Source organism: Falco punctatus (genome assembly GCF_963210335.1).
Source record: "Falco punctatus genome assembly, chromosome: 4".
In the NCBI taxonomy this organism is placed as follows: Eukaryota; Metazoa; Chordata; class Aves; order Falconiformes; family Falconidae; genus Falco; species Falco punctatus.
The window spans coordinates 94,656,893-94,673,564 of NC_137583.1; the positions used below are offsets into that span (position 1 = coordinate 94,656,893).

Sequence of the window (16,672 nt, forward strand, 5' to 3'; positions counted from 1 at the left end):
AGGCACGAGGAGCAGGGTTAGCAGCACGCCGAGAGGAAAGGGGAGCTGGTAAGCTACAGCCAGACACCTTACCTGGAGACAGTCGAGGAAAGAATAAAGTTGACTGTACGTGACATCCCTGTTCAATTGCCCTGCAAAGCACAGAGAGGGAAACGTCACGTGTCTGATGGCCAAATGTAATTTTGTTTTGCAGGTCTGTGTTCCCATGCATTAGACCCCCCTCCCCAGGAGCCCCAACTGCCCCCTGGTAACCCTTCCACCACCAGAGCCAGGGTGCAACAGAGGTGGCACCGATGCACCCTTCCTGCTAAGGCGCCCGTGTCCCTACGGCACGCAGGGCTACTTTCGCTTCTCCTGCATCTCCCTCTGGCCTTTTACGGGTGATTCGTCTCACACATGGGTTTAGTTATCACAGCCTGCCCCAACCTCTGAAGTGCGTGACTGATACTTTATCCATTAACGTGTCCCTCGCTCTCCAAAGGCAGAGGTTGCGATGCTGGAGGGAAGATTGAAGATGCCTGTATATACTCTGAGTTTCACATTTACCTCAGAGAGGTTAGCCTTAAAAGGGAGGAACAATTTTGCTGTCATGGAGGAGAGTGGTTATGCTTGTGTGGGTGAGCAAATTCAAACATGAAGTCAAAAACCCAGCTGACATTCCCTAAAATTCAATGCACTATGCAATAGCCTGGCTTGCCAAGGAAACCACTCATTTTATTATGTTTTTACTACTTTAGTAGCGACAACCAAGATGGAAATTAGATGGCCGCTCAGTTCTCTGAGTTTGTAGCGTACTGATGATTCCATCAGGCCTCGCTGTTTTTGCAGCGCTGATTTTATTGTTGTTTTGGGAACTCCCCCAAGTGAAATGGGCTCCTCAGGATGCCTCGCAGCAGCTCCCTGATCTAGATGTGATTCCTGCGTGTCTCACAGCCACCCATCACCCAGCAGCAGTATCAGCTGCCTGGGCAGCGACAAATGGGGAACTCAAAGATCTAGTGTCCCTCCCAGATAGTGGGATATCCCAGACCCATGTAGGCCCTGGGATGGGCTGTCGAGGGGACCAGGGACTCGGCAGAAAGCCAGACCAACGTCTGGTCACGCCTGACTGGCAGCCAAGTGGGGAAGCCTGCTTGCAACCTATCAGAGGATCTGCCAGAAGTGATCTCTTGCTGCAAAATGTGTTGTTTAGGATTAATTGGGTCCCTCCAAGGCAAATCAGCCCCTCTGGAAAATTTCCAGCTGGTCGTATAGCTAATCACTCCCGATTTGGCTTGTGCCAAAAAACTCTACGTGTTCTCTCTGATAATTAGATATCCAGTAGAGGAACCATCCCTGTGATAAGCGTGCACTCAAGGAAAGAAATGTGTTTGTGTGGCTAAAAAATAATTATGACAAGCTCCCCCTGCCCTGAAAGGGACAAGATTTTTCTTTACTTTTTCTGCTTTCATTGGTAGCAGTATAGTGCTTATTATAGAAAAATGTAACCGGGTATCAGGAATAGAAATTAAGACCTCAGGCTCCCTGAGAAGAGTTGAGTACTTTTTGAGGGGCAAAATAACCCAGAGTAGATTGCGCAGAAGCTGTGGGGATACTGGCAATGATTGGGGAACCCTGGGGAAACCACAGCACAGAGTTTGCTGAAAGCTTTAGTACCCAGTGGTTGCCAAAATCATCTGAAGCTGTGATCGACCATTCTAACTATGTGTTTTAACTTCTCTCTCTCTTTGCTGATGGGCACAAAGATGACAACAACTTCCCACTTGCTCAGATGCAAAAGAGATTCCCTTATCTAATACAAACAAGAACATGCTTTAGGTCTAAAATTTGGCAGCATAATGTCCACAATTGTTCCTTGTATATATACTTGACTGACTTCAGCTGTTTGCATAAAACCTTTCTTTGCTACCTGCATAAAGTATTTCACATTCTTTATCCACTGCCGGGTGGTATGAACTTGTAGATAAGGGGTTCTGCAACCAACGTCCAAGCTTCTTCACCCCACAACATCCCACATCCCCAGCGAAATCAGAGGCATAGCTGTCAGACTCACCAAGGATGGACGTCACACACCATTGCATGTGAATGCAGCTCCCTGTGATGACATTCCTCCCCACTGCTTGGCACAGGATGAAGCCAAGGAGCAAGTGGTCCATCAGTGGTCACACATACAGTTTCATGCATGCTCTGAGATTACAGGCTCCCAAAGGCAGCCTCCAAATCTCTGAGAACACTGCCTGAAAGTACTTACGGCAACTGGAGTCTGAGGGAATGCCCCAAAACATGCCTGCACGTGGTGTGAAGTTTCAGTCATCACACCTGTAGGTGGCATAGGAGGTGGCAGGCAGCCAGTGCCGGCAGAAAATTTATTTCTCTAATATCTAACCAGTCTTTCACAATCCCCTGACTTAAACCTTCTGTCCTGATCCACATCCAGTTTTACCAAGACATCCACCAGTCAGTGAATGGAGGTGTTCACCAAATGTCCAGCTCCACCTGTAACAGCAACCAGGATGAAGTGCAAGCCAGCCAGCCACAATATTTGGCCAAGGCTGAGGCAAAACAGCTTGTTTCCACATCTACAACATGTGCTGAGCCTGATTTGGAGCTGAGTGGGTCTGGCTAGAGGGGCAACCAGGCAGGATGGTAAACTGGCTCTCCTACTTCTACTGCACAGCCAATATCTGTCTCATATTTCTCAGATTTACTCCGCTTTATCAGGTTTTCTTGAAATTGTCAATAGAGTAATAAATTATTTAGGGAGAGAAGACAACACGAGCAGGCAGGTAACCAGGAGGAGCCCCACAATACCTCGTATTTACCTAGAGGATGGTATCGGTCATGCAGGTTATCCCAGAGAAAGCGGCCATCTACCAAGCCTGTCAAAATCACATGGCTGCCGTTTGGAAGACGGGAGTCCAGGTATCGCAGAGCTTGCATCACATTGGAGAGCATTTCTTTGGGTGTAGTCATGTGAGCCAGCGTGTCACGGTTCCTGCAGAAAAAGAGGGTGCCAAGAGGACATTGTGTTCAGGTAATAATGTGCCCCCAAAAAGGCACCTGAACCAGCTGCATTTTCTTCTTTGCTGCTCTTTCACATTAAGTTAGCTAAGTAAAACCTTATAAAAATGTTGCCATTTCTTTTAGTCTCTCAGTGTTATTGCTAAAATCAGAAATGATACAGAAACCTCCCTCAGTGCAACCCTTGTCCCTGCTATAAACAGACAGGTGCATCCCTTTTTTAGAGTGGCCTCCTGTTGTGGGTTAGCCCTGGTGGGCAGCTAAGCATCACACAGACATTCGTGTGCTTCTCCCTCACCCCTGGTGAGTGAGAAAGGGCAAGAGAAAAGGAAGAGCAAAAGCAAGAAAACTTGGAGGTCAAGATAAAAAAAAAGTTATTGTTCAATAAGCAAGGGAGAAGTAGAAGAAGAGAGAAAGCAAGCAAAAGAAATAACACAAAGGCAACAACTCATCACCTCCCATAGCGAGACCAATGCCCAGCCAGTTCCTGAGCAAAAGATGGCCAATGCCCCTGAAATCCCTTCCTCTCCCTTTTTGTTCCTGAGCATGACATTGCTTGGCATGGACTACCTCTTCGGTCAGTTTGGGTCATCTGCCTGGCTGTGTCCCCTCCCAAGCTCTTGCATTTTTCTGTAAAAGCCACAGGGGTGGGGGGTGGGGATGTGGAATCCTGAAGCTGAAATAGAATTCAACTTACATAAGAAAAACAAACAAGCAAAACCACCCCAGGCTGCCTAGAGAACACTGCTTTAGTTATGTTATTAAAACAACCACTTATTACAGAAAAACCATCCACCAGCTCTCTGCCTGAGAGCCATCGCCACGCTCTCATGGTGCACAGGTCCGTAACAGGGGCTATAAGCAAGCAGGTGAACACAGCCCCAAGAAGGCTGTCCCATCCCAGTAAGAGAGGATCCACAGGTCTCTGGCACGGAGACCCCAGCTCCACAAGGCCCTGCTCCGGCAACATCTAGAAGGCAAAGGGGAGCCAGCTCTGGGTAAAAGCCTCTTGTTGTCCAGAGATGCCCCATTGCCCTGTCTCAGAGTGACAAGTCAGTGGGATGGAAATAAGGTTGCTTCCACAAACCCCAGGCAGCTCCAGGGTTCCCTGGCCCTCCCCGGGACACAAGGAGCAGAGCGTTTAAGTCCTGAAGTTGCTTTTTTTGAATTGGGAAAGACAATAAAGACATGCATTTTGCAGCATAAGCTCTAAAAAGAGCCCCCAGAAACAGCAGCAAGGACACCATAGCCAGGATTTGGAGCACATCAGTGTGTGGACCATGCACCTTGGGAAGCAGGCTCTTGTGACAGTTTCGGACCTGCCTTGGTGGTGCAGCTCAGCTGGACCAAGGTGGTCAAAGAGAAAGCCTCAACACCCACCGAGGAGTTGATCTCCTTGCTCAAGAAAAAAGACAGGGGATGTCCTTCCAAGTAGCGCATGAGGTTGTACTAATGTCCATCCTTATGGCTTTAGTGGCTCCCATATCTCTCATGGGCTGGTAGGAAAGTGGTAGGAAGCCAGGAGGATCCATCCAGGTCCTTTCCATTGGAAAGGCCTTTAATCTCTTTCACGGCATCCCAGGGGTAAGAGAAGGGCAAACTCGATGCTTGCAGCGCCAGGTGAGCTTCTGAGGAATCAGGTAGGCTTTCTTGTCAACGAATGCTGTGGAAGCAGGAGCTTTCAAAAGCACTGCTCTTCTGTCTTGAAGCATTAGAAATGTTTGTGGTGGGTGCTGAGTCCCATGTGGGAGAACCACTTTCCCTGGCAAGGATTTGGGATTCTTCAGTGGGCTGTGTTTTGCACACAAAATAATAATTAGATGAGTTCCCTAGGCCCAGAAATTTATCTTAATGCAGTACGTGCTGCTGAAGCATTTGAGACTCTCTGGTTAAGTAGAACTGAAAAACAGCATTAAGATTCAGGTTATCCTTGCGACAGCCATCCAAACAAGGCAGTTTTGTGATAAGACTGGTTTTCCCCTTAAATTCCATCATTTTGCCTACAGGTGTTGCAGCACTTGATTTCAAAATACCGCTCTGACGTAAGTCCTCTGCCTCAAGTAAACATGTCAGTGTGAGCCAAAATTAATACGACATTCATAACTCTGCTTTCTCTTGTCATTCTCTGCTGAAGTCATGCAGATATTTCAGGGCATTTCTTCACATTTCTTTTCTGTGCAAGGCTAGGAAATTAACACTCCCTGTCCCCCTAGAATACACAAATACACAGTAATATCCTTGGATGCGCACACAGCTCCGGGATGCCCTAACACCACGGGTACCCTAGCTGTTCACACACATAACACAGACGGACCAGACAGCCTCGCGCAATGTGTGCAAAGCTTCTCCAGAGAGAAAAGCTTCTTTTGGCCACAGAGACCTCCTTCAGTCCCTTGTGACAGGGTCTGACATAGTCCAAACACAGTTCTCCGCCCTCTTTCTGCATAGGGTTCATGGGCCTGGCCTGCCACACCCTGCGGGGCAGCGACTGCCCCCTCCCCATGACCCCAGCCCAAATAAATATCCCCCCAGCCAACGTTTCAGCCATACATCTATCTGCTTTCCAGCCACATGCTGTTACATGCCCAGGGTTTTGGCTACTGGCATAGGTGGCCAGCTGGCAAGCAAGCACACCACATGCACACACTGACACATGCCACATGCATGTCCACGCAGGGTTGGAGCTGCAGTGCAGGAGTTCAGCTCCAGCACGCTGCAGAGGGCTGGTATTCCCAGGACAAAGGACCTAGAGGTATTTCAGGCTCACATGCTACTTTTAGGGCCAGAGGGGTGCAGCAGTATTTTGGTATTGGTAGCCTAGGGTGCCAGTGCCGTTTCATACAGGTTCCCTGCCCGGCAGCTGCCTGCTCACCCCACTTTGCTGCTGTCACCTCTCTGTTGCTGATGTCATAACTGCAAAGCTGGGAAAGAGAGGCTGGAGAAATAGTGCCTTAGCCCAGGCTCAACTAATACATGCAATAATTGTACAGTATTTGAAACGGCTGGTGCTCATTATTTTCTTGTCTGATTTTTTTTGTTCTAGGTCTGTGTGTCCCACATTGTGTCCCAAATTTACACCTCAGTGGGCTGAGAGATACCATTGCCATCTGTCCTTATTTTTCTAACCCCTCTGTTTGGACACCACAGTGTGGAGACTACTGGGAACATGTAACACAGGCTGCCAATTTCATTATCTTTCTCCTCTACAAACATCCATATTACTCATTGCCCCACTCTTCACATGGGATGAAATACTGGCATTTTAACAATGCTTTGGCTAAGAGCTGCGTCTCTGGTGTGCTCAGCACACCACTCTCTTTTGAAGGTAAAATACAGGATAAGGCCAGAAAGGCTCTATTACTACAGTTTAAAGCTGTCCTTGAAGAGGTTTTTATTTGTCAAACTCTAGATTTGAGGTCAAGCCCATCGGATGCTCTGCATCCTCCGTAACCTCTGTGGTTACATCAGAGCCAGGGCAGCTACGTACAGTGACTGGACACTGAAAAAAATCTCTCTCTGCTGTACTTCCCACTCAGTGGAAACAGCATGTTGCTACAGAAGCTGAAGCATCTTCCCTTGCTGCAGTCACAGGGGTCGCTACAGCCTGATAGCCTCTTGTGATGCTGCAAATGTTTTGGAAGAAAACAGACACTAGAGAGAATTTGAGCAGACAAAAGTGTCTCTGCCAGGTAATGGATGCTGGGATAAAAAGACAGCAGAGTTCCAAGTAATAAATACTGTTTTGAAATATACAAATGGGCGAGGCAAAGCCAAAATGGTTTAAATTTGTGAAAAAATTCTTTTTGCTTCAGGCAAGACTAGAAAACAGAGTTAGAGACAGGGGAAGTGAAAAGAATAACCTGCAGAATGAGGAATAAAACAAAGGAAAAAGAGGTGCTTTTAGCAAAGTCAGTGAAACAGCAGAATTCAAATATATGTGCAACAGATCCTGAGCCAAGCCTGGGAGAAGACACCTCAAAAGTCCCTGTGGCAGGGGCCACAGAGTTCAGCAAAGGTGCTATTTGGGGAGGGGCTCATCATTCTGGGGGTGGTCGTAATGATACCTCCATAAGCTTCTCAATAGTCAGATGCCCAGAACAGTCTGGTCAGCAAGTAGCAGGAGGTCTGTGACTGCTTTTCCCACTCAGTCAAAGGGTGGTGGCATTACTTTTGGGGATTTGTGCATCCTTCCCAAGGAAGGAGGATGGTGCTGAGGGCAGATTTGGCAGTTCTGGGCAGGGGTGAGATGCCAAGGATGAAGGTTTCATGGGAGGTTATTTCTTCATGCGGCCTGCACATGACCAGGGAGCTGGTGGTGCCAGGGAAAGGCCTGAAAGGTGTCCCCTGAGGTCCCACTTCTGCTGTGTGAGCCCACTTCTGAGGGCTCTCAAGCACCACAGTGGCAGGGAAAGCCCTGCCTGGCCTTTGGCCATGGCTTCTGGAGTGCAACACCTGGTGTGTAAAGTTGCAACCCAAGCACTTGCTGCTAAGCAAAGTTTTAGGATACCAAACCCAGGATATTTTAATGGCAAAGCCTGACAGCCTGTGTAATAGCTCCAATTTCATTATACAACCTGCAGGTGGGACTTTTCAAAAGCTTTAGAAGGAGACTTAGCTGAGACTGTGTCATTGATTAAAAAGAGTGTTTTGAAAGTCTCTGCCTAAGTCAGATTTATTTCTTCCACTTAAAAGAAAACCTGAAGATTCATCATGGTGAAAATAATGTTACACTAACAGCACTCGGACCACCTGCAAAATCAAGACCGTGGTACAGATGTGCTGTGCATTGGCCTGGCAGCAAGGTGTTTTCTGCCTTCTCACTACTGGAAAGAAGAGAAGCGTCCAACTAGTGACCTCTTAGTGACCCTGCGAACATTGCTAATGGATAATGCCAGAACTATTAGTTTTGAAAGCTTCAGTTCATTCACCTGCTGAGCTCGTGACGCGAGTAAAGCCAAAAAGACAAAACACCTTGTCAGGAGAGCACAGCAAAGACTGCAGGCAGCGCACAGTACAGGCAGGGTGAAAATAGACCTCGACAGGGGACGGTGTTGTCATTCCTCCGAAAAGGTAAACCAGTCACGCTTTCCCTCCTGACAGGAGGTGACACACTGGGCAAGACAGATATACATGCTTTTAAACTCTTTTTTCCCCCTCCTGTTGTTGTTATACCTCATTTCATCTGCTAAGTTAGAAATACTCTACTTCAGACATACCATTTGTCACTTTATCACTGGCTTGTAAAAGAAAGAAAGACAGACAAGCTCCAAATGAGGACTGGTAGGTGGCTATGACAAATACAGATAAGGCAACAACCAGTATTTGCAGCAGAAAAGTAAGAATGAAGCACAGACCAATAGCAAAGAAAAATGCTGTCATGGGGAAGCGCAAAGTAATGGAACATGAATGTCCAAGCAGCCAGCAGTACTCTAAAGAAGCCAAATTAATGTTACTATAAATATGAATTAAGTTTACACCTTACCCGTTGCAGACATCATTCCCAATCGTAGCGTAGATAACTATGGCTGGATTGTCCAGCATCTGGTTTCTGGCCAAGCTAAAAGAAAAATACACAGTTCTATTAATGGGGAAATACGTTTTCAATGTCTGAATCACAATCACGCACTACACTTGCATGAGATCACATTTGGATTTGCTTTGGCCAATGCTCAGATGACTACTTTTAGAAGAGGGATTTTTTTGTTTGTTTGTTTGGGTTTTTTTCACTATAGTTTTGCATTTTAGTAAAGTTTCTTAAATATAGGGGGTTTTACTTCTCCGTTTTGCCCCTCGTGGACTTGTCTTGTCCACTGTTTTTCCTGCTGGATTTATATCTTTTTTGTATTATTCAGAAGCAAAATCAAGCAGTTTCATTTTGGGGCAAAGACATATATCAAGATGGGAAGTTTTTAATCAGAGATGGGAGAGGAAGACTACGTTGGCTAACAATTAGGTTTATGTAGGTAGGATGAGGCTCAGGATCAAATTGGGATTTGAAGATCAGTGCTAGAGGGCAAGGATTCATTACTGCATTTTCCAGAGAAAAGAACAATAAATCCCTTAGGATGTGAATTGTATCAGCATCAAGCAAACTAAATCAAACCCCAACTGCCCCACAGCCCACCCAAATTTGCCTGAACAGGAGAGCTGCTGCCTCTCACTGCCCAGTAGCTACTCAGTCATATCCATATGGAGATAACACATGGACCGGCCCATGTCTACCTACATTGGCACAGATTAGGAGTAACACACCTAGGAGACATGAAGCACAGATTTAGGGAAAGGCGTAATCTTGTCCCTAAAATCATTTGAAATCCTGGCTTAATGTTGGCTTCACTGGGCCGAGATCAAGACCCTGGAGACAGTGACATCCATACTTTAGAACAGTTTTTCTTCTGTTGATAAATATTTATACTATAGAAGAAACAGCCAGTGCTTCAGAGCACCGTGGCCAAGGGAAACTGGTTTTTTTAGGGTACTTGTGGATAATGCATTCCTTCCAGTACTTAGCTTGTTTCTTTTGAAGAAGTAGGACCTCAGCAATGCTTCTGTATCCCCAGCCAGCATTTTAATCCCGTTGAACACTCACCTTTTTATTAAATAGAGGAGGTTTCCTGAAGAACCACCTGATCACATGTAGTTGGAATAAGAGAAATAGTACAACATCACTGTAGTGACAAACAAAATGAAGTGCAAAACCTAACTTCATCGTATATTTCCTCAAATGTATAAACATTAAAAGTAAAAATGGAACAACAAGTCGTCTCTGTAACCTTCTCGAGTGCCAGCATTAGGAAGTAAGGCTACATCTACCAGAGTCCCACACTTTAAGGGACTCAGGAAATCAAATACTTTTAAGTGCTGCATTGTTTGGTTCTGGCTTTTAATCCAGATCTAGCAGCTTCTTCCCATCTGTTGAACATAGTAGTCTCTTGTAAACCAGCCAACCTGACTTGTCAACAGTCGATCTACTTTTAACTTTCCCTATAAATTGCACAAGGGAACTGTTCTCACTCTTCTGAGAGAGTAAGTGTCTCACAGCTATACCACGTTGGGACTGATTCAGGTCCTAAACATAGGCACCAAATGCCATTTTTGACATCCCAGAGTATCCAAGACACCTGCAGCAGCGCTGGCAGATACATCACAGGATGCCTGAGGGATTGTGCACTTCTGGAAAGGCAGCTGGAGGTGGGAAAGATACTGTAAAGCATCTTAAATAGCACTAGACACCAGCGTTTGGGTGTCTGCATTGCTCTCCCCATGAGTGGCAGACTTACAAAAAGTAGTATTAGGCCAGCTGCACCCCTCCTGAGAAGCTTTGCATTTCAATGGCAAGGCAGCCAAATGGTTGGATGCAAATCTTTCTTCCTCCCGCAAAAGAGCTAGCTACACCTAAGCATCTGTGAGTGCCTATGATCTTTCATTTATGTCTTGAATGAGAAAAGCATTCCCAATTAGGAAAGCTTTTATGCATAAAACTTGCTAGCAGGTCTTTAAAGGCTGTGCGCACACAAATCAAACTCCATCACCTGCAGTGTAAAAGTGATAGCAAACGAGAAGCCAAAAAAGGCTTTATGCTTTAAGATGAGACTAGGACTGTGACTGCAAGAAGCTCACCTCACAGTAACGTACAGAAACATAAACTTCAGAGAAGCAGACCCGACAGGTTGTACTTGCTTATATTTTTCAGTATTTTCACTCTCCTCTTTTTTTTACTCCTTTTCCCCTTGTACCACACTCCCTTCTATTCTTCACTCAGCTCTTCCCTCTTCCCTGGTCTCTTTCTTCTCCTCTTCTGCATTGTGCTTCTGAAGTTTGCTTTGAGGAGCAAATCCTGTCTTCCCTGCAGCTCATGGGGGCAAACTTGTGGACAGAACATCATTAAATCCCTGCTGGATTGGTATAGAGGAAAGATCTAAGAGATAAGCCCTAAGGTAGCAATAATACACTTTGCATTTTAATAGCGATGCTTTTGTTATTATCACTCACAGTGATGCCAACCGCATATATCAAGAAATCCTTTATGTTTTAAATAATCCAGTCCTTCCAAGCTAAAACCGAATATATCTGTCTGCTGCTTCTCTCCTGAGGGTTGCTGGTCCATTCAAAATCCAGTCCTTCTGTTGAGAAGCTCTTTTCAGCAGAATAAGAGCCCCATAAAACCCTTAGAAAATAAGGCTTGGAACATAGCTACTGCCAGTTGATTTTTTCTGTTTAATAGCCCCTCTTTTAGCTAGAGTTTGACACCCCTCTGTTAAGCCATTCTGCTGCCTGGCTTCCTGGACTGGGGCTGCAGTTCCAGCACAAATAAACCATTGGGATCTCTAGAAATTAGAAAGGTATTTACAGAAAAGTAAGAAGCTGTTCTCGGGTATGTATTACCTCTACAAGCGTAGGTAGTTATAAGCAGCTCTGTAGAGAGCATTAGCACAATTACAGAATAAGTAAAAACATCAAGACAATGAAGGGACTTTTTTAGAAAACTGTTTTGATGGGTAAATTGAGTTTTCGAGGAAGTTTTTGTGGTACGGGATGCAATCTGTGTTGAAAACATTCAAGAGAGAGAAAGAGATAGGGCAGAGCAGTTACCCTTATACTGTTGAATGTCCTGTTGGCTATTCCTGGATCTCTCCTGCCCCTCTCTCTGTTGCTTTCCAAACATTTTCAGACCAGTGGGGTGGTCTTTTTGTTTTGGTTTGGTTGAGGAGTCAGGGTTGTGTTTGTTTCTGCTTGTGAGCAACCCCAAATTTCATAAACCTTGGAATACTTGAGCTGCAGTTCTTGATTTTCTTGCTCTTAGACCTTTTGTGGCTGACAGGGAGCAGCACTAACATGCACTGAAAGAGTGCCAAAAATGCTGTGTGGACAAGAACGGCTTCTAATCTTTTGCTCTCTTGTGCTGTAAAAGCAATTTGAAATGGTGCAAAGAAAAAACTCTGGTTTTCCCAAAATGAACTCCAGGTGGACTAGAAATTCCAAGACAGACAAAAGAAAAAAAAAAAAAAATCTTAACTAATTTTGAAGCCAATTGAGATGCCTGGTGTTTGATGGCTCGATGTAAACATGGCCTAATTTTTCTGGTCAAAGGCAAGAATCCTAAGAGACAGAGCAGACTACATATGACAAAGGAATATACAATATCTGTGTTTTCAAACAGCATACATTATCTAAGTATGTAATGGAAAACACGGATGATAATTGCAAGATTGCTCTGTAATTATTTAGAAATTCTGAGGGCATTAGCTTTCCCCATGTTTATCTAATGAGTTCTTGGTATATTTTAACAACAGATTTTACTACCAGGATGCTTCTATCAGAACAAGGGATCTTCAACAAGGGCTAGAAAACATTTAGAAGAACTTTCTAACTCCACGTGTTCATGCCCAGCTATCCACACCTGAGGATCCCACTCACCCAGCCAAAAACCAGAAGTAGCACATGGCCTACAACCCTGTGTGAAGCTGCTGGAAGGCAAGACCCCAAAACCCCACCAAAAACAATGAACCAATAAAAATTCCCTATAGAAAACTGTTCAGCAAACCATTTTGACGGAAAGCATTAAATCAGATTGTGAGCTGCTTGTTGTGCACCCCCAAGCTGAAGGCAGTAACAGTGGCCTTCAGAACACATTTCTTACAAATTATTAACCTATATCTCGTATACCAAGTGTCTTGTGGGTGCCTGGTGAGCAAAGCTGGGTCACCCAAAATGAACATCAGCAATTCTGATGTGACTATATTCATGGGCCATGGGTAAGATACACGGAGAGCTGAGGGGCACGCTCCCTGGCCCTGGCTGAGCACCCTACCCCACAGCCAGCTGCAGAGGAAGGCAGGGTCCACCATCTCCAGGGAATAATGGGATTTTTCAAGAAAGGGAAGGCAGAAATCCTGCTAGCATGGAGATTGACTTCCTCCAGGCTGAAGATGCATGTCCTGAGAAAGGCAATGAAGGAAAGTCTCTCCGTGGTGAACCCTGACGCATGCTAGTGCTTCTGTAGGGATGCTGGAGACAAGCATCACTTTTGGTCCCCCTGCCGGCTTGTCATCCCTGGGCTCTGGCTCTCAGCTGCACACCTCCCCTGTCAGAACCGCATCTCGTGTCTTGTCCTCTCATTGCATATACGTGGGGCTGCGAAGCATCATTTTCAGAGGCAGGTTAAGTTTTCCCAGGTGGGGCTAGGTCAGATTGGTGGGCAGCTTTTTGCTTTACTGACACTGGAAGTGGCCATTTAAATCCTCCCATTCAGGGAAAATGCTATGCCAAAGCGACAGTAAAAGCAAGCCTTTACAATGTGGTGTCAGTGCAATGATTAAGAGAAGATACTGAGGGAAGATATCCTGGGATTTTTCCATCACTTGTAATTTTTCCCTTTTTAAAATTTCTTTCTCAATTTTCTTCAGAGTCTTTTGACCTGATACAGCCTCACCTCCTTTTATATCCTGCAGGTGTCTGTAGTGTAAGTGGAAAGAAGATACGTGGAGAGAAAAAAGGACGATGCACACAGTGAGTTTTGGGTTTTTTAAACCTCTGCGGGAATCAGCAAAAAGGAAGAGCAGAAAGTGTAACCCATATTACTGTAAAGAGAGTAGAACAAGGCAATAGGTGTTGGGTACTGAGGTGAACTGGATATAAATTAGAAGAACCATTGACACCTAGTCATCCGTTAACCATCTAGTTTGGCCTTTTTTTTTTTTGTTCTCTCACCAGAAAGCGCATCTGGAGGACTGCAATAATGGGAGCCACCAACTACAGTGCCCTGTGACTTACAGATGAGAAAGTCAGAAGCACCCGACCCATGACACCAAACACATTGTAAAACACTTATGCAGAAGACCAGAAGCCTCAGGAGCAGCACGTGTGGCACAGGAAGGAGGAAGGCATATGAAAGGCACTGCCAGTGGAATTGGTGCTGGCACCAGAAAGCAATTTTTTAGGCAAAAATGTCCACCTGAGCCTGGAAGTGCTCCTGGCATCACGCTACCTGTCTGTGCAACTTCTGCCTGGTAAGATCTCTGTCTGCCAGAGGTGAGGGGCTGAGGCAGACCCTTTCTTATCCTAAATGTCACTGGAATTCCCAGGCATTTAACAAGTTTGTAAGTAGCATTAGGGGCAGCAGTGCTCTTGACTTGCAGCAGACATGACTCATCCGTTGGACAGGAAGAGCGTCTCATAAAGCCAAATTATCTACTCAAGGAGGATAAATTTTCCCAAGCTCCTGCAGCCAGTCTTTTGAAGCATGACAATTAATTAAATACAATAGAAACACAATTTGATAATCACAGAATAATCAAGTATCTTTTAAACCTGCTGTTGGGGACATCACCTAATCCAACACACAAAAGCTAACATCATAAATCTTCGTTTCTAAAACAGGTTAATGTCATCCCTTCATACAATCCTTTTGACAAATCAAACTGTCTTGAAACAACTCACGGTTTCTTTTTTGCCCCTACTCCTCCATTTGAGGGCTATTCTAGGTTTTCACTCCTTGATAGTAACTTTTTTTTTTCTTTAATTTCCATTCCAAACAGAGGGATTAATGAAAACTCATGCTCTTGTATGAGAACGATCCTTTAGTTGAAACCATTCTTCCCACTCTGTGGTGTTTATGTCTCGAAAGGATTCAAAACCATAATCCCTTTTAGTTTTTGCTTTGCTCAATTGCCAAGGTGTCTTAACAACCCTTTAGAAGACTCTATTGCCCTGATTGTCCCCAAAGCCCTTCTCTGTATCTGTTCCAACCAAAGTTGGTCCTCTCTAGGCAAAGGAGACCAAATTCTGAGATCTCTATCAGTGGCTTATGTGAGGAAGGACTGTCTCCTTGTTTTCAGAGAAAATGCCATGCATGATGCCTCTTGCAACCTCCTTAGTCTCTTTCCAGCTCTATCCTGCACTCCTGGCTGTTCCTTGAAATTTCTCTTTGCACGCTAATGCCTTCCCTCCACCATCTCTGGCCAATGAGCCACCGGTTTACAGACAAGAGTCTCCTCATTAGCTCTGACATGCACATCTTGTACAATTGCCTTTGCTGTAATTGCTGTCACTGCTGTTCCCAAGCTTATCTAAATTATTCCTGTGTAAGGATGTGACCCACTTCAATACAGTTAATACTTTGCAGCTTTGCATCATTCACAGATGCCTTCAAGCATGCACCTTGGTCTTTGCTCTAAGGTCACCACTCCAAATGTTAAGCAGTGTTAGCATCAGGAGGGATGCATGAGGGACATGGTTCCTCTCTCAAACCCACTGCTCTTCTCTGCTTAGCTGGTTCTCTACCCACCTCTTATTTCTTGTATTAATCTTCCTCTTCTTCACTGTACACAAACATTTCCTGTGAGGTACCATGCAAGACACTTAATTCTAGGTGGGTGAGGTGTGCTGCATATACCCTTGGCAACACAGGATGTTATTTCATAGAAAGAACTGTTAAGCCAGCCTCACAAAATTAATTAATCAGTTAAAACTTAACAGTGTTTTGTTGCAATTTTGTATCCTTGATTACTCCTTTAGAATCTGCTCTAATAGCACATTAAGATACCTGCTGGTCTTCAGCTCCAAAGGATGTCACAGGATGACATGGACACCCTTGCTATGAGACTGATGACCGTGTTGTGCCCTGTCTGCCTGCTGGTGTGGCAGCCCTATGAGCCCCCTGTGCTACCATGGGGTGCAGCGTGGGGCCCTCCTGGCATCCCTCTGTGGGAGTGCAGAGCAGGGGGGGACCATGCCACAGCCTCCAGAGGAGATGGAGGGCACACTTTTTAGATCTACCACTACTACTGACATCGCCCTAAATCCCTGCTTTTGGCCATGGCCAACCCCCTCCCCCGCTCCCCAGAGTTACAGCGGGGTACATTGATTTTTAGCCCAGTGGAAATTATTAGTGCATGGATAAAAGTGATCAAGCCACACACCTCCCTTCCCAGAACCAGAAGAAAAGACGCCAATTAAATAAGCGCTGTTCTCTATTTTTCCTTAAGAAATGCATGCAATTAGGAAGGGGTTTCTCTTCGTTTTTGAAAGATGTCAATTAATGCAACATTAAGTATCAGACTTGTAAGGTTAAAAAAAAGTGAAAAAAACTTAACATACCATTTTGGGAAATGTTCTGTAAGTCTCTGTGATTACAGCGATTTCTCCTGCGTAAACGTAGATACAGAGAGTCTGTCCAGCCTCTGAGATAAATTGAGAAAATGCAAGTTGCTAAACTCGTATGACACTGATGAAAATACAGCTGATATTAAAAAAATGAAGTGTGTTCTCATCTCCGAACAACTCTGTGGCCCCTTTATGTATATCCTTCCATTTCACCATCTCTCTTACTTACGGTCATAAATGTTTTTAATCTTGAACAGGGTGGCCTAAAATGGAAGCCAAGGTATCCTCTCAGAAACTATAAACTGATGGAGAGTTTCTTTGAAACTGTTCCACCCAGGATACTTTTATCCTGGTCTTGCAGATAAAGTGTTTAAAAACCTTTTTGTTGTACTTCATTTATAAAAAACAATCTTGTTGATTTCTCACTAATTGACTTTTCAATTAGTTGTTATGGAACAGTGAATAAAAGAGAAGAAATATTGGCAGGGCATCCATTTCCCAATGCCATGAATCTTGGACGGATTGATCAGAAAACAGGTTATTCTTG

General features: G+C 44.9%; 1 protein-coding gene across 1 annotated transcript in view; it reads right to left on the minus strand.

The window, feature by feature from the left end:
* The window catches only part of AOAH (acyloxyacyl hydrolase), a 79,208-nt gene that overhangs the window by 11,855 nt on the left and 50,681 nt on the right, over nucleotides 1-16,672 (minus strand). The window contains exons 14-18 of the mRNA XM_080383325.1: nucleotides 16,120-16,202; nucleotides 9,611-9,647; nucleotides 8,504-8,578; nucleotides 2,823-2,995; nucleotides 73-131 (exon numbers count right to left, since the gene is read on the minus strand). Coding sequence (XP_080239451.1) covers nucleotides 73-131; nucleotides 2,823-2,995; nucleotides 8,504-8,578; nucleotides 9,611-9,647; nucleotides 16,120-16,202 — 427 coding nt within the window. The remainder of the gene's footprint in view (nucleotides 1-72; nucleotides 132-2,822; nucleotides 2,996-8,503; nucleotides 8,579-9,610; nucleotides 9,648-16,119; nucleotides 16,203-16,672) is intronic.